The 21,290-nt window shown below is 32.1% G+C and overlaps 1 protein-coding gene across 3 annotated transcripts in view; it reads left to right on the top strand.

Moving 5' to 3' along the window:
- STXBP5 (syntaxin binding protein 5) overlaps positions 1-21,290 on the top strand; it is a 112,394-nt gene that overhangs the window by 86,529 nt on the left and 4,575 nt on the right. The window contains exons 19-26 of one of the 3 annotated variants that reach the window (XM_070932660.1): positions 4,272-4,337; positions 6,596-6,655; positions 6,754-6,801; positions 12,333-12,383; positions 15,480-15,719; positions 16,947-17,316; positions 18,716-18,881; positions 21,114-21,225. In XM_070932660.1, coding sequence (XP_070788761.1) covers positions 4,272-4,337; positions 6,596-6,655; positions 6,754-6,801; positions 12,333-12,383; positions 15,480-15,719; positions 16,947-17,316; positions 18,716-18,881; positions 21,114-21,225 — 1,113 coding nt within the window. The remainder of the gene's footprint in view (positions 1-4,271; positions 4,338-6,595; positions 6,656-6,753; positions 6,802-12,332; positions 12,384-15,479; positions 15,720-16,946; positions 17,317-18,715; positions 18,882-21,113; positions 21,226-21,290) is intronic. The other 2 variants (XM_070932658.1, XM_070932659.1) reach the window with 2 other exon arrangements.

Raw genomic sequence — 21,290 nt, 5'->3', positions numbered from 1 at the left:
GGTTTCTCCATATCTGCTTCATCTCTCTGTGCCAGTTACACTGTGCTGTATTTGGTTTACAGCCAACAATTGCCAAATCTCACCAGCACTATTTAGTTATTACAGGTACCTTCTAGTATAGGCTTTGGAAAGAGGCTATGAGAAACTGTCTTATCTGGTCTCTTTACAAGCCAGTAAATAAGGTGCCTTTTCCAGATTCAGTATTTGAATTTTCCTGCCATGTTACATAGTTCATAGTTCATACCAGATGAAAGTTAACTGTCAGATGAGAAAGGAAAAATTTAATCGGCGTTTGCTGTTCCTTTCAGCAATGCTTTTTTCTTCTTCTTTTCGTAGCAATGTCACTACAGGTAGTCCTCAACTCACAACAGTTCATTTGGTGACTGCTTAAAGTTACAATGGCACTAAAAAAATGACCTATGTCCGTTTTTCACATTTACTAACATTACAGCATCCACATGGTCATGTGATCAAAATTCAGATGCTTGGCAGCTCATATTTATGACAGCGGCAGTGTCCAAGGTTCATGTCATCAGCTTTTGCTATCTTCTAAAAGCAAAGTCAATAGAGAAACCATATGTATTTAATAAACTATGTTAACAACTGCACTGATTCATTTAACAACTGTGGCAAGAAAGGTTGTAAAATGGGGCAAAATTCACTTAACACCTGCCTCACTTAGCAACAGAAATTTTGGGCTCAATTGTGGCCTTAAGTCAAGGACTACCTGTATATTGTCATTAATTGAACAATGTTTCAATGTCTGGTTTTTACAAATAACCATGCAAAAAATGCTGCAACTTTAAACTAAATCCAAAGTAATCTTTTCCTACTGGATCCCTATGAGTGAGGGATGGGAAGCCTGTAAAGTTCACCATTTGGTGGTTATAGTTTCTCACCCTGCCGTAATAGACATCAGAGTGTTTCTTCACAAGCTAGTATGTATGCCACACATCTCGGTCACATGGTCGTTTTCTTTCATGATGGTCTCAAAAATTGATTCTACTCCATTTGTATTCTCTCAGATTGGCATGGTCAGCATATATCCTGCTAAGGGTTTAGATTCTTCTCTTAAGCCTCATTAAATTTTTATCATCTCTTCTCTTCCCATTCTCCTTGGTGAATAAGGAGATGTCAATAAAGCAAGAACCCAGATTTTTCTGAAACCATCAAGAATTCACTAAAAGTTGCTTTTGCTCAAGAATGATTATTCTTCAAAGCTTTCTTATTTGGGGAATAACTTGTCAGGGTTTTCTTCATGAGGAAGGAGTAATTGCACGTATTTGGCATAGTAACTTTGAATTTGTCAAATATTTTATATTTTATATTTTTCATAATAATTACAACATATAAAATAATTTATATTTTATTTTTTTACAATAATTACAACAGGATGTATACTGAAATTTTTAGTAAGATACTTCTGTACCACTATGACTTCAAATGAAATAGGACACATAAATGCATTTTACCCATCATATTGATCTATCAGTACAGGATAGTACAGTATCAGTATAGGATATTCTACTGCAGAAATAGGAAAGAGAAGTAAGATATACGAAGTATGAAAGAGATTATCTCAGGCTGCCTTTATTTTCTTAAGTCTAGTTACAATATATGATGTTAGAGTAAAAATATAGAGTGAGTTATTATATATAACTATATTACACAATGTATATGGTTTCCAGAAAAGTAGAATTATTTACCCCAAATTTTTTACCTGAATTTTTAAAAAGTGGCAAAAGTATTAGAAAGCAAAGTTTGCAGGTGGTAAAAATCACTCCCACTAGTAGTAATTGCAGAATTATAAAATGATTGCATATGTTAGTTGCAACAAAAGAAAAAAATAGATCCTTTCACCAAAAATGCTATTAAAAAAGTAGTAAACTTTCACTCAATTCAAACATAGTAACTTCATCAAAGTTGTTTTTGTAGAAGTATGCCATAAAACAGCCCTTTAAAAAGTGACTAGAGTACTGTTCATTATTTATCTTGTGCTGACATGTCTAAATTATAAAGTTCTAATGCTAACAATATGCATCTCAACCAGTGACATGGCTTCTATTTATGTAACAAAATAATTTTTATCTCCCAGTTAGTTCTTGAATCTTCTCATCAGTCAGATGTTTTCCCAGGAATATTTGAATCTACTATTCTTTCAGCAGCTTCATGCAAAATCAAAGAGACATGCCTCTCTGAAAAGGGGTGATAGTGAAGGATAATTTTAAGCCCTTGCTGCTTTTCTTTATATTCTGCCTTTCTCCTCCCCATTTTATTATCAGTAAAAGACATAAGGCTAAAAGACATAAGGGCTTGTGAAAATTACCAGTTAATGGGAAAACACAATTGGAATAGTCAATAGGAATATACTACAAAGAAAAAGAGCATTTCTCTTCCAATATGAATATTGCTTCCAGTATCTATTCTGACTTTCTGCAGGAATTTAAGGCAAGTTACATGGAGGTTCTCCTTCAATTTGTCTCCACAGCAACAGAGTAATGCAGTTGGTTGAGCTAGATTTCAACTGGGTCATTTCAATCCTAATACAACAGTTTAATCAATACACTGTGCTATTTTTTGTTCTAATTCTACAGCTTTACCTCACCATCTCTCATACTACAACCCACCCACCCCCAATTTTATCTATGGACTGCCAATGTCTATTTCATTTTTGTGCGGGGTTCAGTTTCAATCTTTTAAGGGTGAATTGAAGATAAGATATGAACAGTTTATGATTCCCGTGTTAGAGTTATTCCCATTATTAAATTGCTTAATAGGCTTTTCATCTAGTTTTAATCAGCAAAAACTATTTGACCCTAAGTGTGTAAACTCTATTATTTACAACTCATTAAATTGTAATTTATACTGATTTTTCACAAATGCAGTATTTAGTGAAATTAAAAGGGTTATAATAGAAATGAAGCATAAACTGTCTTTTCCAGTCTGTTATCTTTCAACACATTTGAATGTTTCAAACTGAGAAAACAAAGTTTATTCTTTCGTGATGAAAGGAAGCGTGGCTTATTCTTCCCCGTATATGGAGAGGCCTGGCCAAATTCCATTATTGGAATTATTTTTAATGACTGTGTAAACCAAATGAGAGTCTTTAATCACAGTAACAACTGTTGTATCTTTTGCAATTCAAGAAGTATCATTGCAATATGAACAATTTATGTTTTAAGGGTTTTTCATATTTAAAATGCACAATTGAGTTTGCCCTGGGACAATATATAATAAAAGTGAAGTATTACTATAATACAAGTCTAATGTTTTGGCTCGAGGGCTCATTTGAAATTTTTAGAAGTATCATACATACCATTATAAAATGAGTGACAGTGGACGATTGGTCATTCATGAAATGCTACAGTAATGGGTTTTATAAAAAGGTTACTTCAAGGCTACAATATAAATAATGTGAGACCCTGAATAAATAGCATAGTTGATGCTTGGGCCTTGCAAATAGAAACTCTGTTGCCTTAGGATTTTCTTCTGTATAACCATTACCAGATTCCACCCTCATATGCCAAATCTTCTGACAGCACAATTGAATTGAAATCTTCTGACTGCACAATTGTGCAGTAGAGACTTTCTATGTACACTAAGTCATGTGCACATATTTCTACCTGTCTCTCTTGATTATTTTTGTTCTTTCATTCTCTCATCCTTGATTTGTTCCACCTGCCTACCTCACCTCTTCATTGCTCTTCATAGCCTTTTTCATTTTCTTTCCCTCACTCCATCTGATCATTTACATCATTTCCCTGGTATTTTGCTGCACACAAGTTTCCCCCTAAATTACCAGTCTTGTCTGTACTTTTTGGGGAGGGAGGGAACCAGGGCCTACAAAATAAAATGTCTTTTGGGGTTGCACTGTTCGCTTTAATATAATAATCATCTGTCTTCTAAAATGGAAAAATCTTTTACAAACCAGTTTGCAAAACTTTGACAAAAATATGCTATCCACACATAGTATTGAGTACTGGGGTTCAGAGATTGAAAGTGGGGAGGGTTTAAATTAAAACAGTAGTTCTCCAGAATGGAGAATTCTGGCATTTTAAATTAAAAAAGCAGAGAGTGGTTATTCTGTTTCATTTGCTGTTTGTACCATAGATTGTATTATGTTCCAGATTAATCATGTGCAGCTGCACTTTATATACTTGTTACATTTATACACTTGGTCTCAATAAACAAAAATCTTGTGTATTTTATTTTCCAAAATAAATCTTGTTAAAAATCGGAAAAAAGTCTATTGTATGCTTTTTGTTTTACAGCAGGTCTTTGTGATATCAATGAAAGTACTACAGTACAAGAGGATCGTTGCAAGTCACCCACTTCAGGTAATTAATGAAACTTGCAAATAGTTTAAAAATGCTATATGATTGGGGAGAAGTGTTCTTTGATTTTTGGGTTCCAGAAGGCACTTCACAATGAACTTCACAATGATTTTTCATATATACAGTTCAAGCAAGTATGTGGTCTTGTTAATATCTTTGTCAGGTGAAAAGTTTGTCCCTGGTTTAATATACAAATTATCTTTATACCATATCCATTTTTATGTACTTATAATTTATGTATACTATTGGCAATAAAAATAATTACAGTATGTAGGGGAGGTGTTTTAATTACCTGGGACCAAGAGTTTCCAAGTAAACTTAAATCCCAGAAATTTCATGCAGTGTTTTTCTCACCATAGGCAAATATGACATTTTTTCTATCATTCTATTGAGAAGCATAATTTCTTTAATCAGAAACAAAAGTTTGCAATTGAGTGTGATAATTTACTTTGGCATGAGCTTCAATTTATATGTGAATGATATAATTTTTATATAGAAGACATCCAAGATTTTATCACACATATATATATATATATATATATATATATATATTAATTCTGGAAGTAAGATGTAAAGATCAGAGTGGGATCTAGAATAAAAACAAAACGCGGTGATGGTATCAAAAATATTCATAATTGAGTCAGCATATAAAATAATTATTTGTACTATGTTCCTTAAATATATGACTGTAATGATACCTTTATCAATTTAAATTTAAATGGGTGGTAGCAATCACTTATTTCATTCTATTCCATCATTTTTCCTGTAGCCTGAATTATTACAGTGGCAGCAATCTGAGATGCAGGGAGGGAAAGGGTACCAAAGTACTCTAAAAGTATCCACTGCTGGTGGGAAGGCCTTTAGGAATTAGTAGAAAATTTGGAAAAAAAAATAGATCATATTGTCATAGACGGTGTAATTTAGAATAATTGCAGGATCTTCATGATTTTTTTAAACGTATTTAATTTATTTTGAGAAGAGTCTCTTATTTATTTGAGCTTAATTGCAATGTTACCCAATATTGGAGAATAGAGTTAGCTATCATTTGAAAGAAAGAAACAAAGCATACTCCAAAATTCAACATAGATTCTTAGAAAGAAGTAGTTCAAAATAGTTATTTCCATCGAGTCTTGTTATTTTTAGAAGTAATTTTACAGGTAAGTAAAATATTATTTCTTAAGAAGTTTTGATATATAGGAAAGCAACTGTGTTTTAAGTTTTGTTTAAATACTCCTGAAGAAATAATAAAGACAAGTATCCTTGTATTTTCATTTTTTTGCATGAATCATCTCAATTTAGATAGGATTGCAATTTCTAATGGTAAGTCATCCTAGAGAATGTAATAGAGTTTTTTTTTCCTTGTCACTAACATGCAAATCCTAACATAACCTTTGAATATGCACTAATTCAATTTTATTAGCCAATTCTGTTACTCTTCATGGCTTCTATAGATTACACATATGAGATTTGCCCTGTGCAGATGTTCTGAGAAGTTCTCTAAATAAGCTTTTTTAAAAGCAGGAAACTCATATAAATTAATCATTGTGCCCAGAGTTTTTTCAGTTCCTCTTCTACAGGTAATAGAAAAATCATTATGCTTTGAAATGAAGAGTGGCACTTTATAATCAACTATTCAATAAATCTTTCACTGATGTATTTTCAATCTTAATTTATTTCTTTTCTTTTTGATTTAGATTGACTACATATATAATTTACCATTGGAATTTAAAATATAAATTATATTGTCTGTCATTATGCTATGAAATTTTTTGTTAAATGTAAAGAGTCTTGTCAAATTTTATTTTTCTTTACAGTATTAAATAAATATGTATCATCTGCACTTGTTTAATAGATGGAGTTTGATTACCTTTAATTAGGAAATGAATACTTTAGGCAAAATAATGAAACATAATGACATGGTGACTGATTGAAAACATAATGACATGGTGACATAGGAAATACAAAGTTGTCTGTGAAACTAAGGTCCTTTTACAAATTCTGTGGGCATCAAAGGGATGAAAGAGGTATAATTGGAGAGCTGAACTTTATATAGACATTCTTACCAGTATAAAAAATTTAAATACAAAACTTATCCATACTCAGTGATGATATATATTTTAGACTATCATTGCATTTGATGCAGACTAGGACATTGTGTCCTTTCTTTATTTTTACAATCCGTTCCAATTCCTTGCCTGTATGTATTTTGTTTTGAACCTCTTTTCTTTATATTCCTTTCATTCTTGTCTTTACTCATGTAGGTTCTGGTTCCCCCAACAATTCTGGTGATGAACAAAAAATGAATAATTTTATAGAAAAGGGTATAGTATTTTTATTTCTAAGAGTACAGTATTATCATTGATTTCACTAGCTTATCTTTTTAGTAAATTGACATTTTCTATCAAAATATTATTTGCAGTGAAAACCAAAAGCAGAAAGTTTTCCAAGATGATAGCCAGTGATATAGGTAGGAACTAGAAAAAAATATCCTTTGCTCCTTCCTGGCACTTTATTCTATGCAGCACTTAATTCAGTTGTAAAACAAAGCAAGCTGCAGTGCATTACTATTAAATTAATACTCTCCTAACCATTTATTTGCTTATTTTCTAAAATACTTTGCTTTGTCATTTAATCAAGGAGATGGGCTCTTAATTTTTTTCTAATTTTATGCACACATTCCTCTACCCAAAAAAATGGCTTATGGTTTAAAATATTGAAGAAGTTCAATCGTGTAAGCATTACTGCATAAATCATTTGTAACTTGGTCCTCTTGAATAGATCTAATTATCTTGAAATGAATCATTATAGATCCTTTCCTATTTTAAGAATAAAAGTATGACACATTTTCATCTCTGAATAACTGCTAACCAAACTAATATAATTGACAATAAATTGAAAATTGTAACATTTGCAGTACATGTGAATGATGATTGAACCCTTCTGTTCTAAGGATGTAACTATGGTGAATGATGAATTAACATACAGGAGAGATAGGCATACTTTCTTGCTTGGATATGGTTATTTTGCTTTTTAACTTTTATTTTAAAGTACAAAGATACTGGTTTTCTATTAAAATTAAAGCTCTAATTCTTTGGCCATTTATCTGGGAGAATGTACTTTAATTGAGTGGCGCTCACTTGAGTATATATTAGATTATTGCACTATAAAGGCTCTTCTTCTTCCCTATATTTCAATTTCTGTCATTTTTACTTTTATGATTTTAGTAATTATCTAAGAAGATATATATATTTGCACAGAGCTTGGCTCATTCAAAACTTGTCTTTTATAGCACACCTGATAAGTTATCTCTTTTAGACAATGTTCAAATGATTTATATATATTTCATATTGTTGCATATTTGATAAAATTATTGTCTAATAACTTCCAGGTTTTGAGTGAGAGTGTTGAAATCAGTGTCTTTCTTACCTTATAGTTTTTCTGAAATTAGAATTCAGTAGAAGTTCATGGTGACGGGTATTATAGCAGATGGTTTGGAAAAATACATTTTTAAAATCATATTAACAGCATTGAATGATAAGCACTCTTAACAAAAAAAATTATATTTCATTTTGAAAAAATCTATATTATAATAATAACCAAACCTGCTAGATACATTTATGTTGTACTAGCAGTGTAATGTAGATTTTTAAAATGTATTATATGTTATTTTAGGAGCATCAATATTAGGTTCTTCTGGATGGATCCTACGCCATTCAGATAATGCTACAAACTGAGAGAGATGGATGAATCAAATAGGAAATACAGTAAATTCAGTAGTTCCAATGTAATATAATACTTATGAAACAATGAAAGTACTTAGTTTTAATGTGTTTGTTTCCATTAGTCTGGTGTAATCTACAATTAAAATAGAACTATTCAAAATGAAAACACTTACGATTATGTGCAGCAATTGCTTTGACTAAGTAGCAGAAAAAAATAAAAATTACTCATTCTATTAAATAATATATAAATGGAGAAGTAGTTCTGATCACATAATTATTTCAGATAAATAGTTGCAAAACTAATATTTCTGGAGGGGGAAAGAAAAAAGAACCCCCCCCAAAAAAGGGGGATTTACATTATTCCTGAAGAATTGGGGGAATTAAACTGGACTGAAGAATTGGGGGGAAAGGTAAATGCATTTTTATTTTTTTTAGAATTATGAAAAAAATGACAAATTTTCTAGATATTGTAAACTTTTGTATCCCACCAATGATATCTAATACCGATGCAACTACAAGCCTTTTCTGTACTGAATTATTCCAGTTGCTATGCTTATGACATATAGTCCTCTTAAAATAAGAGTTAGGATTAGTGTTCTTGGGAAGTGGGGAGGAATATTTTCATTTTCAGAAGAGAAGAGAATTCATTGCTTCTTCTGATGATTTTATCTGCTTTCCTGCTTGCCTGACTCAGAGGACTAAGATTGCAGGGAAAAACAAGAAAATGATTGCTTGATTCATGTAAATCAGGGAAAGTTAGAAGGTGCACTCTGTTCCACTATGTTTACTCTTCAGATTCAAAATATATCATAGCAAATTTAATAGTTTGGAAAGAAAGCATCACATTTTTTGTTGATTTTTTTGGTTATCTTTCAGTGTATTAATCTTATTTTAGTTCCATTAGTACTTTGTAAATTATAATTGGGTTTTTAATAACCTGTTATTTAATGGAGAAATCATACAGAGATATATGTTTGACTACAGCAACATTAATTTATATATCATGTTTTATGTTTCATTGAACCTCTTTTTATTATTAAATGGTGGGGTTTTTTTATTTTTTTCTCTGGGCTCAAAATTAAACAAGATTTTTATTTATTTATTTATTTATTTATTTATATGCCGCCCTTCTCCGGAGACTCAGGGCGGCTTACAATGCGCTAAGCAATAGTCTTCATTCTTTTGTATATTTATACAAAGTCAGCTTATTGCCCCCACAACTGGGTCCTCAATTTACCTACCTTAGAAAGGATGGAAGGCTGAGTCAACCTTGAGCCTTGGCGAGATTCGAACCTGCAGTAATTGCAGGCATCTGGTCTTAATAACCAGCTTAATTCAAGATTAAAAATCTCTAGAAATGCTTAAATTCATGTTCACCTGTCTATCAAAAGTGCTTCCTACAAACTACCAGCCTCATGAAGTTTTGTTTTGAGAGAAAAAAATACCTTTCATTTCCAGAGAATGGTTGGCAGTTTCAAATGCCATAAGGAAGTTCATTAAGATTTACAAATAAATACTAGTTTCTCAACTTGACTGTATTTCCTCTTGCCATTTAAAACAGATGTAGATACAGTAGAATTCTTCAAACTTCCTGTTAACAAGACAGTGAGAAAGCAAATCTAACCAAGAGTAATCTTTAGTTCAGTTTCTACCCTAATTGCAATAATCAACTTCAGCAAATAAAAGTTTTTATTTGCAATTGTCTGTCAAAAATGATAAACTAGGCAACGTGATTTTGTTCCTGTATAAAATGAGGAAAGCATTGGATTAAATCTATCATAAATTTATATAATAAGTGGGACAAGATGGAGAGATCAGTTTGACAAATGATGTTGTGGTGCCAAAATTAGTCCAAGCAGTGCATGGTTGTACTAAACACTAGTTGAGTAGAGAATAAAAGTAATAAATGGTGTACTGAATAGTCTTGCATATAAAATTTTAAATCAATAGATTTTAATAAAACTTTATATTGTTAATAAAATTGTTATATACACAACAGTGTGAAATCTCAGCTGCCAGTTCTTTAGTTGGTATGGCATTCCTATGCATCAAATTCTCCCAAGAATCTAGGATATTGTAATGTATCAGCATAATATGCAGTATGTGTTCCAAGTAGTATCTTTTGTAATTGAATGATGGAAATTCTGCCAGTGTACAGATTTTCTAAGTGCCATCAAAATTTCCATCTGTCAATTAAGAAATTACAATTTGTAATTGACAGATGGAAATCTAATATATGATATATAATTATTATTTCAATATTTAGGATTTAGAAGGGTGACTTATATGTTATGCCATTGGTGACTATTTAATTTTTTTCTGCTCTGTGGATTATATAGAATTTGCCCTGATAAGCACTTTTAATATATATTGGTTATAATTCAATACCAACATTATTTTAATATATTGGGTTTATTCATGTAGGTCCTTCTGTTTACAGTGGATGGTAGTTTTAAAAAGGAAGTAACACTTGATTAAAATTAATCAGATTATTATATCTTAGGGTGTGTTTTAAGTGAAACACAAGTATAGCCGCTATTTCCAAATTTAGATTAATCTAATCAGAAAATAGTCAACACTCTTTGGTTTCATTTATTAGAGATTATTTGGCCAATTTTTTACTGGTTATTGTGCAGTATACTTGAATATTTACTAATGGTTGGGATAAAGGTACAATTTTTTTAATAGGAAAAAGATGGCGAACTGTTGTATACTAATTATAATTTCCAATCTTCAGGTTTCTAATGCCTACAGAAATTTAGCCTTTTAAAACTGTGTGTGTGGATTGAAGTTTGCATGAACCTGTGTTGCTGTCTTTGTCTGTCTTCAAGGTGGTGAAAGATTTCCATTGTGGATTTTGAAAACTCCCCTAAAAATAAAAAGACATAATTGTATTAAATTCTGTCAAAATTGTATTTAATAAGGATTAAGCTGCCTAGATTCTTAATTTAATACCAGAGAGCGTGTTAAACCCCACAACTACTTTCAACTATATTTTAAGCTAACAACATATAAAGCAATATACACAATATAATACAAACGGTGATTTTACATAACATAAAACAATAATTTTACTTCACTTACCTTTAAGCCAATTTAATTATTCTAAAACAAAAAGCAGTAGCAAATAACAGCCTTAGAAAGCTCCATCCCCCAGGCCTTTTATTAGCATAATTTGTATTTTCTGAAGAAGAAGGGAAATTGGTAGAACTTCCTGGAAATAGTTCAGTACTTGCAAGGATCCTTGATGAAAAGGATATGTTTATAGTAGCTATAGTTCTAATTATGTTACAAGGCCTTTTCATTTAAATTCTTTTAAAGCTTTCTGATTCTAGATTTTAGGCAGTATAGTGTATTTCTTTAATATTTTATTTTCCTGCAAAACATGGCCTTGTCTTATTTATTGATGTAAAACATGTTTATTTTTATTTTTTTATTTATTTATTTATTAAAAAGCTGTATCACAAGATGCCTTAAGAAACAGTTTTATTCTTAGCAACTGCAAGCTTTAAGGGATAAATCTTGTATTATATAACCAAATAATAGAATCCTCTTTATTCGGGTTATATCTGTCCTCAATAATAGGGACAGAATGTCTTTTTGAAAACCTCTTTTCCTTTTCCCTACACAAGCTAGGAGTAAGAATAGTGGGACACAGCACTGTCATTGGAAAGAGAATGCTCACTCATACCAATGCCTGCTATGGCTATCAGAAAGCATCATTTATAAATATGCTAGAAGTATCTCTATAGTGTATCTCTAATAGCCCTATGTAGCCCTATATTTCACCCTTTGTGGTGTTTTAATTTTCCTATAAATCTGTAAATCTTTCTAACATTCAGGGGCTTTTGGAGACTCAATCTCCTGGCAATTTTCTGTGATCTTTGCCATTTTAGAATTGCAATATTTGGGACAGAATATTGTCTTGTAAAAAGATATTTAAATAACTTTGGCTCCATCTTGATCGTATTGATTAAAAGATGTATTTGGGGGAGCACAAATATAAATCAGAATATCTAATGCGCCACAATAAAGACCTAATAATTTTAAATATTAGTATTTTTAACTTGCTTTAATTCCAGAAAAAGTAATTGTCATACTCTCATTGCACCTTTGTAATTAAACTTTTCATAAATATTTGTTTACATACACATACTTCCTTGCTTAGAACTAATATATGAATTCTGAATTTGAAAACTGACAATTTTAATTATTTCATATTCTCTGAAAATATGATCATTCTAGTTTTATTACAAAACTATACATTATTTTTCAGCAAAGATGTCTAGAAAATTAAGCTTACCAACTGAACTGAAACCTGAGTTAGGTAAGTATTTGTTCAAAGCCTGTATTAATGGTGTTTATACTCTTTCAAAAGGCTATGAAATACACACTGTGTATTTTGAAATTTCACACATCTAAGTAGGGAAAATTTCCATTTATTTTTCATTGTTCAGTTCCAAGATTTGATGCAGTGCATGTTTACAATTTCATTGCCCTCAATTTGGAACTACTTTTATGTTCCTCTTTAAAAGCCATGAAAATCTCACCCACAGAAGTATAATTTTGTTCATAGTTTATTTTTTAATTTTCATAACTTACACCATTACTTTCAATAGAAAACAAGAATATAAGGAAATCATACATAATTTTCAGTTTGGAATAAATAATAGTAGTAAGTAATTAGATGGAAAATGCAAATATAAATGTCCCTTTAGCCATAAATTTGGTGGAGAGGATCAGCTTTTTCCGGTGATGTTATCCCATGTTCTATACTGAGACATTAAAATAATGGATATATATACACACCCTTTTTTGAGAAATGGCAGGATATAAATAAAATAATTTCAGACAATTTTCATGCAAATAATTTTTAAATATGCTCTGGTATGTTAATCTATGTTTTATTGGTATCTAAATAGATATATCCTTTGTCTAATCTGCAACTAAATAAATATTAAAATTTCTAATTGTTTAAATCAGTTTGCATATAAAATATCAACTGCCTTAATAAGATTTAACATTGCTCTTTATTCCGTATGGCACAATTTTCTTGTTCACTGATGCAAGGGTCTGAATAACTGTTTCTGAAAATAGTATTACCTTCAAAACATTTTGAAATTGTGGAGGATAAAGAAGTATATTTATATTATGAAACTAATTCATGGTTAATTAGAGCCTGGCCTCACTGAAATTTAAGTTAATATTTCTTTATTATGACATTTCATTATCTAGGATATATCAGTAGAGTGGGCTGAACTCACTTTGAAATCTGTTATGTTTGAATAACTTTATTCAAGCATGTTGCTACTTTAAACTACTTATGGAGAACTCTGCTAATCTCTTGAAATGTTATTTTGCCCAGAAAGTGCTTCTTACAAAGTATTTTATCATGTAAAACAAATAAAAATACATATAAACTTAGTCAAAAGAGGCTAAATTCACTAATTTACCTAATTTTCTATTTTCAGTTTTATATAAAACACTCTATTTTTGTTCATGGTAAGATTTTATATGAATACTTTGGTAATTCTTCATCTCTTTATCAATTCTTTTGTTTTATTTAAAAAAGCAAAAACAGTTTATAAAACGCTATTCTAAAAACATGCTGACTGTATTGTAACAAAACATGCAAAACATTTTGATCTTAAGAGGGACCAAGAATTCTTATAGTTCCAAAGATATAAGATCTGGGCAGTGAGTATAATCAGAAGTCTGTTTCTAGAATTGGGATTGGGAGCAATCCAACTCTTATTCTGTCAGTCTCTTTAGAAAGCCTCAAAAACTTTTCTGGAAATTTTAGAAAGTTTCAGAAAAAGATTTGTGGGATATACTGGAGTGCATAGGTAAGGAGGAAAGTTATAAAAGAGCCATATTGTACAAGAAATGGGTAGCATCTGTTTATGAGGCATTGGACTATTTTTACTTGGGTCAATCTATATCCAAAAAGTTTAGCAAGCTCTTCTGCTTTTCCATTCATTTTCACTATATTTTTAAAAAGCGAATAGAATAAAAACAAATAGTACTTTTCAGAATTTATTAGCGTAGAGTGATGAGTGTATCCAAGAAGAGCCTTAATTTTTCAAGGAATATTTTAGTTTCTTTTGAAACACACTAGAATTGCCCCATCGAATATTCCTTATACAGTTGAGAATATATTTATAGCTGTATCCAATTGTCTACTCTATATATTATAATTAGTTTTGAAAAATACTAAATTTACAATTTAGATTAAGGCAGTAATAAATAGTATAATTAAATTTTCACAAAACCATCTGGAATATATTATTTCCCTATGCAAAGTTTTCTCAATTGGCATACTCTTGCCATAAGGGCCCCACATTATGTGTTGTTATTGCATCTAATATATAAATACAATATATACAATATAGCTTTACTAGGGTAAATACCTTTTTATATAGTATGTTCTCTAAAATTATCAGAGTCTGCTTCCTGCAGATTAAATTAGAAATTTACAAGACAGGCTCTAAACCTTTAAAATGATATTGAAAAGATGGTGAACAAATAACTTGCTACTTCCCTTCCAATAACTTCAAACAGATTTTTCACATGAATTCTTTTTAATTATGCTTCGGTACATTTACTATATTTTATCACAATCTTAATCGCCTTTTACTATTCTGTAAACATATCTTTTCCAATATCATCATCTTTAAAACCATATTCAGTAGGTTACGTGGTTGGTTGTTGTTGATACATGTTTCAGTGTCTGGATTTTTATTTTCTTCTGGATAACTATGCTTATTTTGTTTTAGTTTTTCTGTGCTGTTTCTAATAATTAAACATTCATATAATAATTTCCTTTTTGTATCACTAATCGAAATTACTGAAATTAGGTTAAAAATACCATCATAATGACTGCTCAACAATAAAACTGGAATTCATAGTTTTATATTTGTGTGTATGTATGTGTCAGAGAGACAGATTTGAAAGAAGTTTTCCATTCCAGTGCTGCACCTAGTTTTCATCAAAATGAAAATGGCTGTATATAATTGAAGTAGTACATCATGTATAATGTAATATTTATTTTTGAGAAAACTATAATGGTAGCTACTGTCCTGTTCAAAATATTACTGTGTAGTATGACCTAAGTATACCATACATGTCTAGGTTCACTACTGGATCTGCAGTTCACAGGGAGTTATAGTCAGTTAACTGTCTAATGAGCGTGTTTCTACATTTCCAAATATATAAATATATTTTTTATCAATCCTCTGTACTTCAGGTATACAATTTAAAAATCCTAAGCGTACCCCTAAAAATATAATGTCTGATATGAACCTAACATTATTGAGTTGAGATTTTAGAGGTGGATATACTGTATGTAATATGTTCTGTAAAGTATGAAATAGAAACAACAATATTATATTGCAGTATGTTTAATTAATGCAAAATCTTTCAGATGTTAGAGACAATTCCTTCAGCCGATCCAGAAGTTCTAGTGTAACCAGCATTGATAAGGAATCCCGAGAAGCAATTTCAGCTCTCCACTTTTGTGAGACCTTCACCCGAAAAGCCGATACATCACCTTCACCATGCTTGTGGGTTGGGACTACTTTAGGCACCGTTTTAGTCATTGCACTGAATTTACCGCCAGGAGGAGAACAAAGACTGCTTCAACCAGTAATTGTTTCCCCAAGTGGTATGTATTTAAGAAGAAACAATGAACTAGCAAGACAATGATTTTACTATTATTGACAACATACTTTCTGCAATAATCTGCAGAGAAGTGTCTGTATTTTTTTTAAAGAAAAACTTGAGAGGGGAAATATAAGCTTTGGCTGATTGTTTTTGATCAGCATGCATTTCATTAGAAAAGGGAAATTTATCATAAATGTCTCTTAATGTAATCTTTTTAAAAATGATTTCACCAGCTTGGTTTTGGAATGTACATAATTTACTTTAAATTTGGACTTTAAAGACTTTTTAAAAATAAATTCTTGAAAGTAAAAGGCAGGTCATCAAACCATAAAAGCCTTAAAAATAAAAATACAAAATAATCAGTGTAAAATTTCACTGTAAAACACATTAAGAAGAAAAAGTGTAAATTAGATAAGGAAGGACATTCTAAGGATGCTGTGTGAAGTCTCTTCTCCTTGAGCGATTGTCAGTACTGATAGTGTTCACTGTCATTTCACACACAGCAGCACCAATACTCTAGCATGACACCAATCCTTTGTTAGTCTATTAAGCCTCTGGCTACCTATCTCCCCCTAATCATATGCCCCTTTGGCTGCTCTGCATAGCAGCAGCAGTGGCAGGGCTGAAATAGAGGCTCAGTGCCTTCAACTATCTCAGCCAGCTGCCACTGCCCCAGGCCTCTGCTGTACTTCAACCCAAGCACAACCACTCCCACTGAGAAATGCCACTTCAAGCTTCTTTAGATTGGGAGAGTAATTGGGAACCTGTTTTTCAAGCTTGTATCAAGGAAATCCACCGACGACCTAATAAATAATGCTACATTCTATATTTCAGATTTTAGAAATCTTTAATTTACCTTTAAACATACATATGAGCAGTATAATTTCATTTTTTAATGTGTGCCAATATGTTAACAGAAAAAAGTGACAACAAAGATTATCTATCTTATCAAAGTTTCCTTTAACAAGAACTGAATTGATTATAAATTCATTTTTGTGTTTATGAATAGCTATCCAGGTTTCTAATGGTTTTGCAGTTTAACAATTATTTTAAATGCTTCCAATTCAGAAAGTTTCTGTTTCAAGTGTTATGTCTGACATGCATATAGTCTATTATGAATAGAATAGATACTAGAGTATTTTACAGATAAAGTTTCTACTAAAACATAAAGAAAATACCCTTGAGCTATGCACAGCACTGAGAAATATCACTATTTTCTTCATCTTAGGAACTATTCTGAGGCTTAAAGGAGCAGTCTTAAGAATGGCTTTTCTGGACACAACAGGATCATTAGTTCCACCTGCATATGAACCCTGGAGAGAACATAATGTTCCTGAAGACAAGGATGAAAAGGATAAACTGAAAAAACGTCGCCCTGTCTCAGTATCTCCATCCTCTTCTCAGGAAATGATTGAAAACCAATATGCAGTGATATGCTCTGAAAAGCAAGCAAAAGTTATATCACTGCCGTCACAGAACTGTACTTATAAGCAAAATATAACAGAGACTTCATTTGTCCTTCGCGGAGATATAGTGGCACTCAGTAACAGTATCTGTCTTGCTTGTTTCTGTGCCAATGGACATATAATGACTTTTAGGTAAGGTGTTAATTGCTAAAAGGAGAAAGTGTATCTGTTCCCTTGAAAATAAATTACAAAATAAAAATATGAAGGGACAATTAATATAGTTACATAGATATCTAAATCTGTCCCTAGACAGGACTGATTCCCTAGAATCTGTTTTACTTCAGATTATTATTTTTTTCTTATGTTGCTTTATAATTCCTTTTTTATAATGTCTCTTGTGCTGTCTGTAGATGAGCAAGGAAGCAAATCCTACTTTGGTTCCCTTTCTTGTGCCTACAGACAAAGAGATGCCTTAGTATAGCTTAATCAAACCATACTTCATCTTACATTCTGGTTAATTTGATAATCAAACCATACTTCGTTTGCTTGGGTGATATAGTTTGAATTTTTAAAATAACATATTTTTGCATTTTTCATTTTGCTGTCTTCATTTTGAGGAGTGGGTTCCTTGATTTGGTCTGAACTACTTAAAATTAAAGTTAAAAACTGTCTTTTTTTCACAATTGGGGTTTGCTTTGCACTTCCATATGGTACAGAATGGGATGAAGCTTCAGCAAAAAGTTAGTGTCTAATTGATTCCTTCTGCTGACAACTTTCTTTAGATTGTGTAGCAGACATTTTCTGGGTAGGAACTCTCAGGAGCAGGGGCTATATTGCGATATATTTTTCAGTATTGCTAATAGAAGTTAGAAGAGCTTTGTATTTCCAAGCAAGAATAACATACTTTTCTGTGACATTTATGATAGTTGTTTGTGCTTTTCTATTGTATCTCCTTAGAAGCTTCTGTTAATATATTTTAATTGGGTGTTCCATCCTTGAAGGAATTAAAGGGAGTATATTATGAATTAGAAGCATCACATGGAAGTTTTCTGTAGTGGTCAGAATCCCCCCCCCCAAAAAAAAAACAACAACAAAAACAAAACTCTGGGATTTTAGTATTTGGTTATTTAGATTATCAATACTGAATAATTTAGAATTTCCAGTACAATTATTTAAATAGAATTTGGGAGTATATGCATAAAGATCTGCAAGAATGAATATGAATATGAATATAAATATAAATAGGTAATTCTTTGGACTTTGCCACTTATCAGATACAACAGCAATAAATTAAATATCAGCATTTTCTTTACTACTTCCATATACCTGATGCAATTATGTAACATCAAAAAAGTTAACATGGATAAATAGTTGAATTGTTTTATGCACACAGTCACACAGACTCCTTGTTAAACACGTTAAAACCTGTTTAAGGCAGAACTTTGTAGGTCAAAGCTATGGAGTTAACAATATATGAGCATTTAAAAGAAAATGAGAACATAAAATGTATTATATTATAAAGCTTTATTAAAGAAGACTAGAATAAGATACTGTGCTTTATTTTAACAAATTTTAATTCTGTTCTTTCAAGTTTGCCAAGTTTAAGGCCGCTATTGGACGTATATTACTTACCACTTACCAACATGAGGATAGCCAGAACATTTTGCTTCACCAACAATGGGCAGGCATTGTATCTTGTCTCACCTACAGAAATCCAGAGAATTACTTATAGCCAAGATACATGTGAAAACCTGCAGGTAATTTTTAAAAGTATTGTTATTGAAAAGCATTTATTGAAGAATGTGCTATTTATCTACAAATTATAGGTGTATGTTTTCCATCTCAGCATACATCTTTTTAAGATGTGGATATTTTACATGCATCTTAAAGTTTCAATTTAATGTAGTCAAATGAATGGATCCAAGTGTAACATTTTACTGGGTATTTTTTCCTTCAGAAAAAAGTAAACCAAATCCTGTTACCTACACCTTATAATAGTTGGGGATGAGCACAATATGAAATCATTATTCTCAAATTATGGACTCTGAGCAAATTGATGGGTTGCCAATTGCATTGGGCAGATTTGCCCATGCAAAGATGGTCTCTGAAAATTTGACCCAGCATGACCAAGTTCTTGCACAACGCCTGCTTTGTGTAGGGAAACTTGATGGCTAAGGAACATTGGCACATCCACACATTCCTTTCTCAACCCAGCAAGGGGGTTGAAAGCTGCACTGCTTTTTTGTGAGGAATGGCTGGTTGGCTAGTACACCTCAGTGAAGTGAGAAAGGAAGGATCTTCATCTTTTTCCACTTCGCAAAATGTAGATATATAAAGTGTGCAATCTGGCACACTTGGAGAAATGTACACCTTGGATATAGGCCATTCTGGTACTGTGCTGCAAAGCCAAAGGTACCTTTTTAGCAGAGTAGTAGGCACATGCAGTTGCTGTACACATCTGCAAAATTGGAAATTGGGAAGCGGGAGGATAGGAAGACATGTAAAAAGCCTTATAGTATGTTGTTAATTTATTTATTAAATTTATTTGCTGCCCATCTCGTTTCTTACAACCACAGTTGAGTCCAATATTTGTTAAGTGAGACATTTGCTAAATCAGTTTTGTCCCATTTTAGGACCTTTCTTGTCACAGTTGTTAAGTGAATCACTTAATCTAGTAACGAAGTTTTCAAGTGAATCTGCCTTCCCACTGACTTTGCTTGTCAGGTCACAAAAGGTGATCACATGACCTGAGACACTGCAACCACGTCATAAATATGAACCTATTACCAAGCATCTTAATTTCCATCATGTGACCATGGGGATGCTGCAATGGTTGTAAGTGTGAAAATAGCAATAGCACTTAAACTTATATACCTCTTTATAGTGCTTTACAGCCTCTCTAAGCGGTTTAGAGTCAGCATATTGCCCCCAACAATCTGGATCCTCATTTTACTGACCTCGGAAGGATGGAAATCTGAGTCAACCCTGAGCCAGTCAGGATCGAACTCCTGGCAGTGAGTGAGCCTGCAACACCACTGTGCCACTATGGCTCTAAGTCCCCTTTTTCATGCCATTGTAACTTTGAACGGTCACTAAATGAACTAAGCTGAATAAGTTGAGGACGAGCTGTACTAGGTGACCAGGGAAGGTGTTTGCTCAAGAAAAACAGAGATGGTGGGGAAGTCTGATCTGCAGAGTTATCAAAAGACTGCCTTTTCTTTGGTCCCTCCCTGTTCGTGATCATAGGAACAAATGGTGCATGAAGGACTTTGCTATCTTGCAGGTATGAAACGCATCAAGATCATTTTGGTGGAAGCAGTTCATATAAAATGCACAAGGGACAGAGAATTGGCATGATGGTTCCTTGCAGCCAGTGGGTACTCTTCTTCCTTCTTGGGCACCAAAGGGCCTGCTACTTGCATTGGAAGACTCACTCTAAATTTTATTTAATATTTTTGTATTTCACAGCCTCCAACTTTGTGGAGTAATAGAAAGATTTGGGCACAAAACGTGTGTCCCTCCAAGTGATGCCCCTTATAGCAATCTAGCTTTATGTGCATAAGTCATTGCCGTGACAATAATTACACAAAGAAAGACTGCCATAATTCTGGACTGGTGTGCTTGTCAGAATTTACTCCTATTTCTGCCTGAATAAGCCAGACTGATTTGTCAGAAGCAATTTTAGCCAGTGATCAGAAATTTATACACAGACCATTGGGGTTGCACAGAAAAAAAAAACAGGCTTTTATAAAAAATATTTGGTTCACCTAATCAGAGCTGGATTATTGCAGAACATGGTCCTACTCTTCCTGTACAAGCCAGCGACAGGATCAAATTTTAACATATTTAAAATACTGTAAATATAGAAACATTTGAAGATGAGACCCTAAAATTGGGAGAAATAGCCACAGGATACTAGCCTTCCTTTTTCTTTTAATAAAATCCAAGAAAAATTTTCTGATATGCTTTAAAATGATTTTTATTTAAAGGAAATGTTGGGTGAGCTCTTCACACCTGTAGAAACACCAGAAGCACCAAACAGAGGGTTCTTCAAAGGTCTCTTTGGAGGTGGTGCACAATCACTTGACAGGGAAGAACTCTGTGAGTTGATTTCATTTTTCTTTAAAACAAACTTATATCATATGGGGGGGAATAGAAAATTAAAC

The sequence above is a fragment of the Pituophis catenifer genome, unplaced genomic scaffold (assembly GCF_029215685.1).
Source record: "Pituophis catenifer annectens isolate HBS135680 unplaced genomic scaffold, rPitCat1.0.hap2 SCAF_1, whole genome shotgun sequence".
NCBI classification, from domain to species: Eukaryota; Metazoa; Chordata; class Lepidosauria; order Squamata; family Colubridae; genus Pituophis; species Pituophis catenifer.
This window is presented reverse-complemented; position numbering and strand designations above follow the sequence as displayed.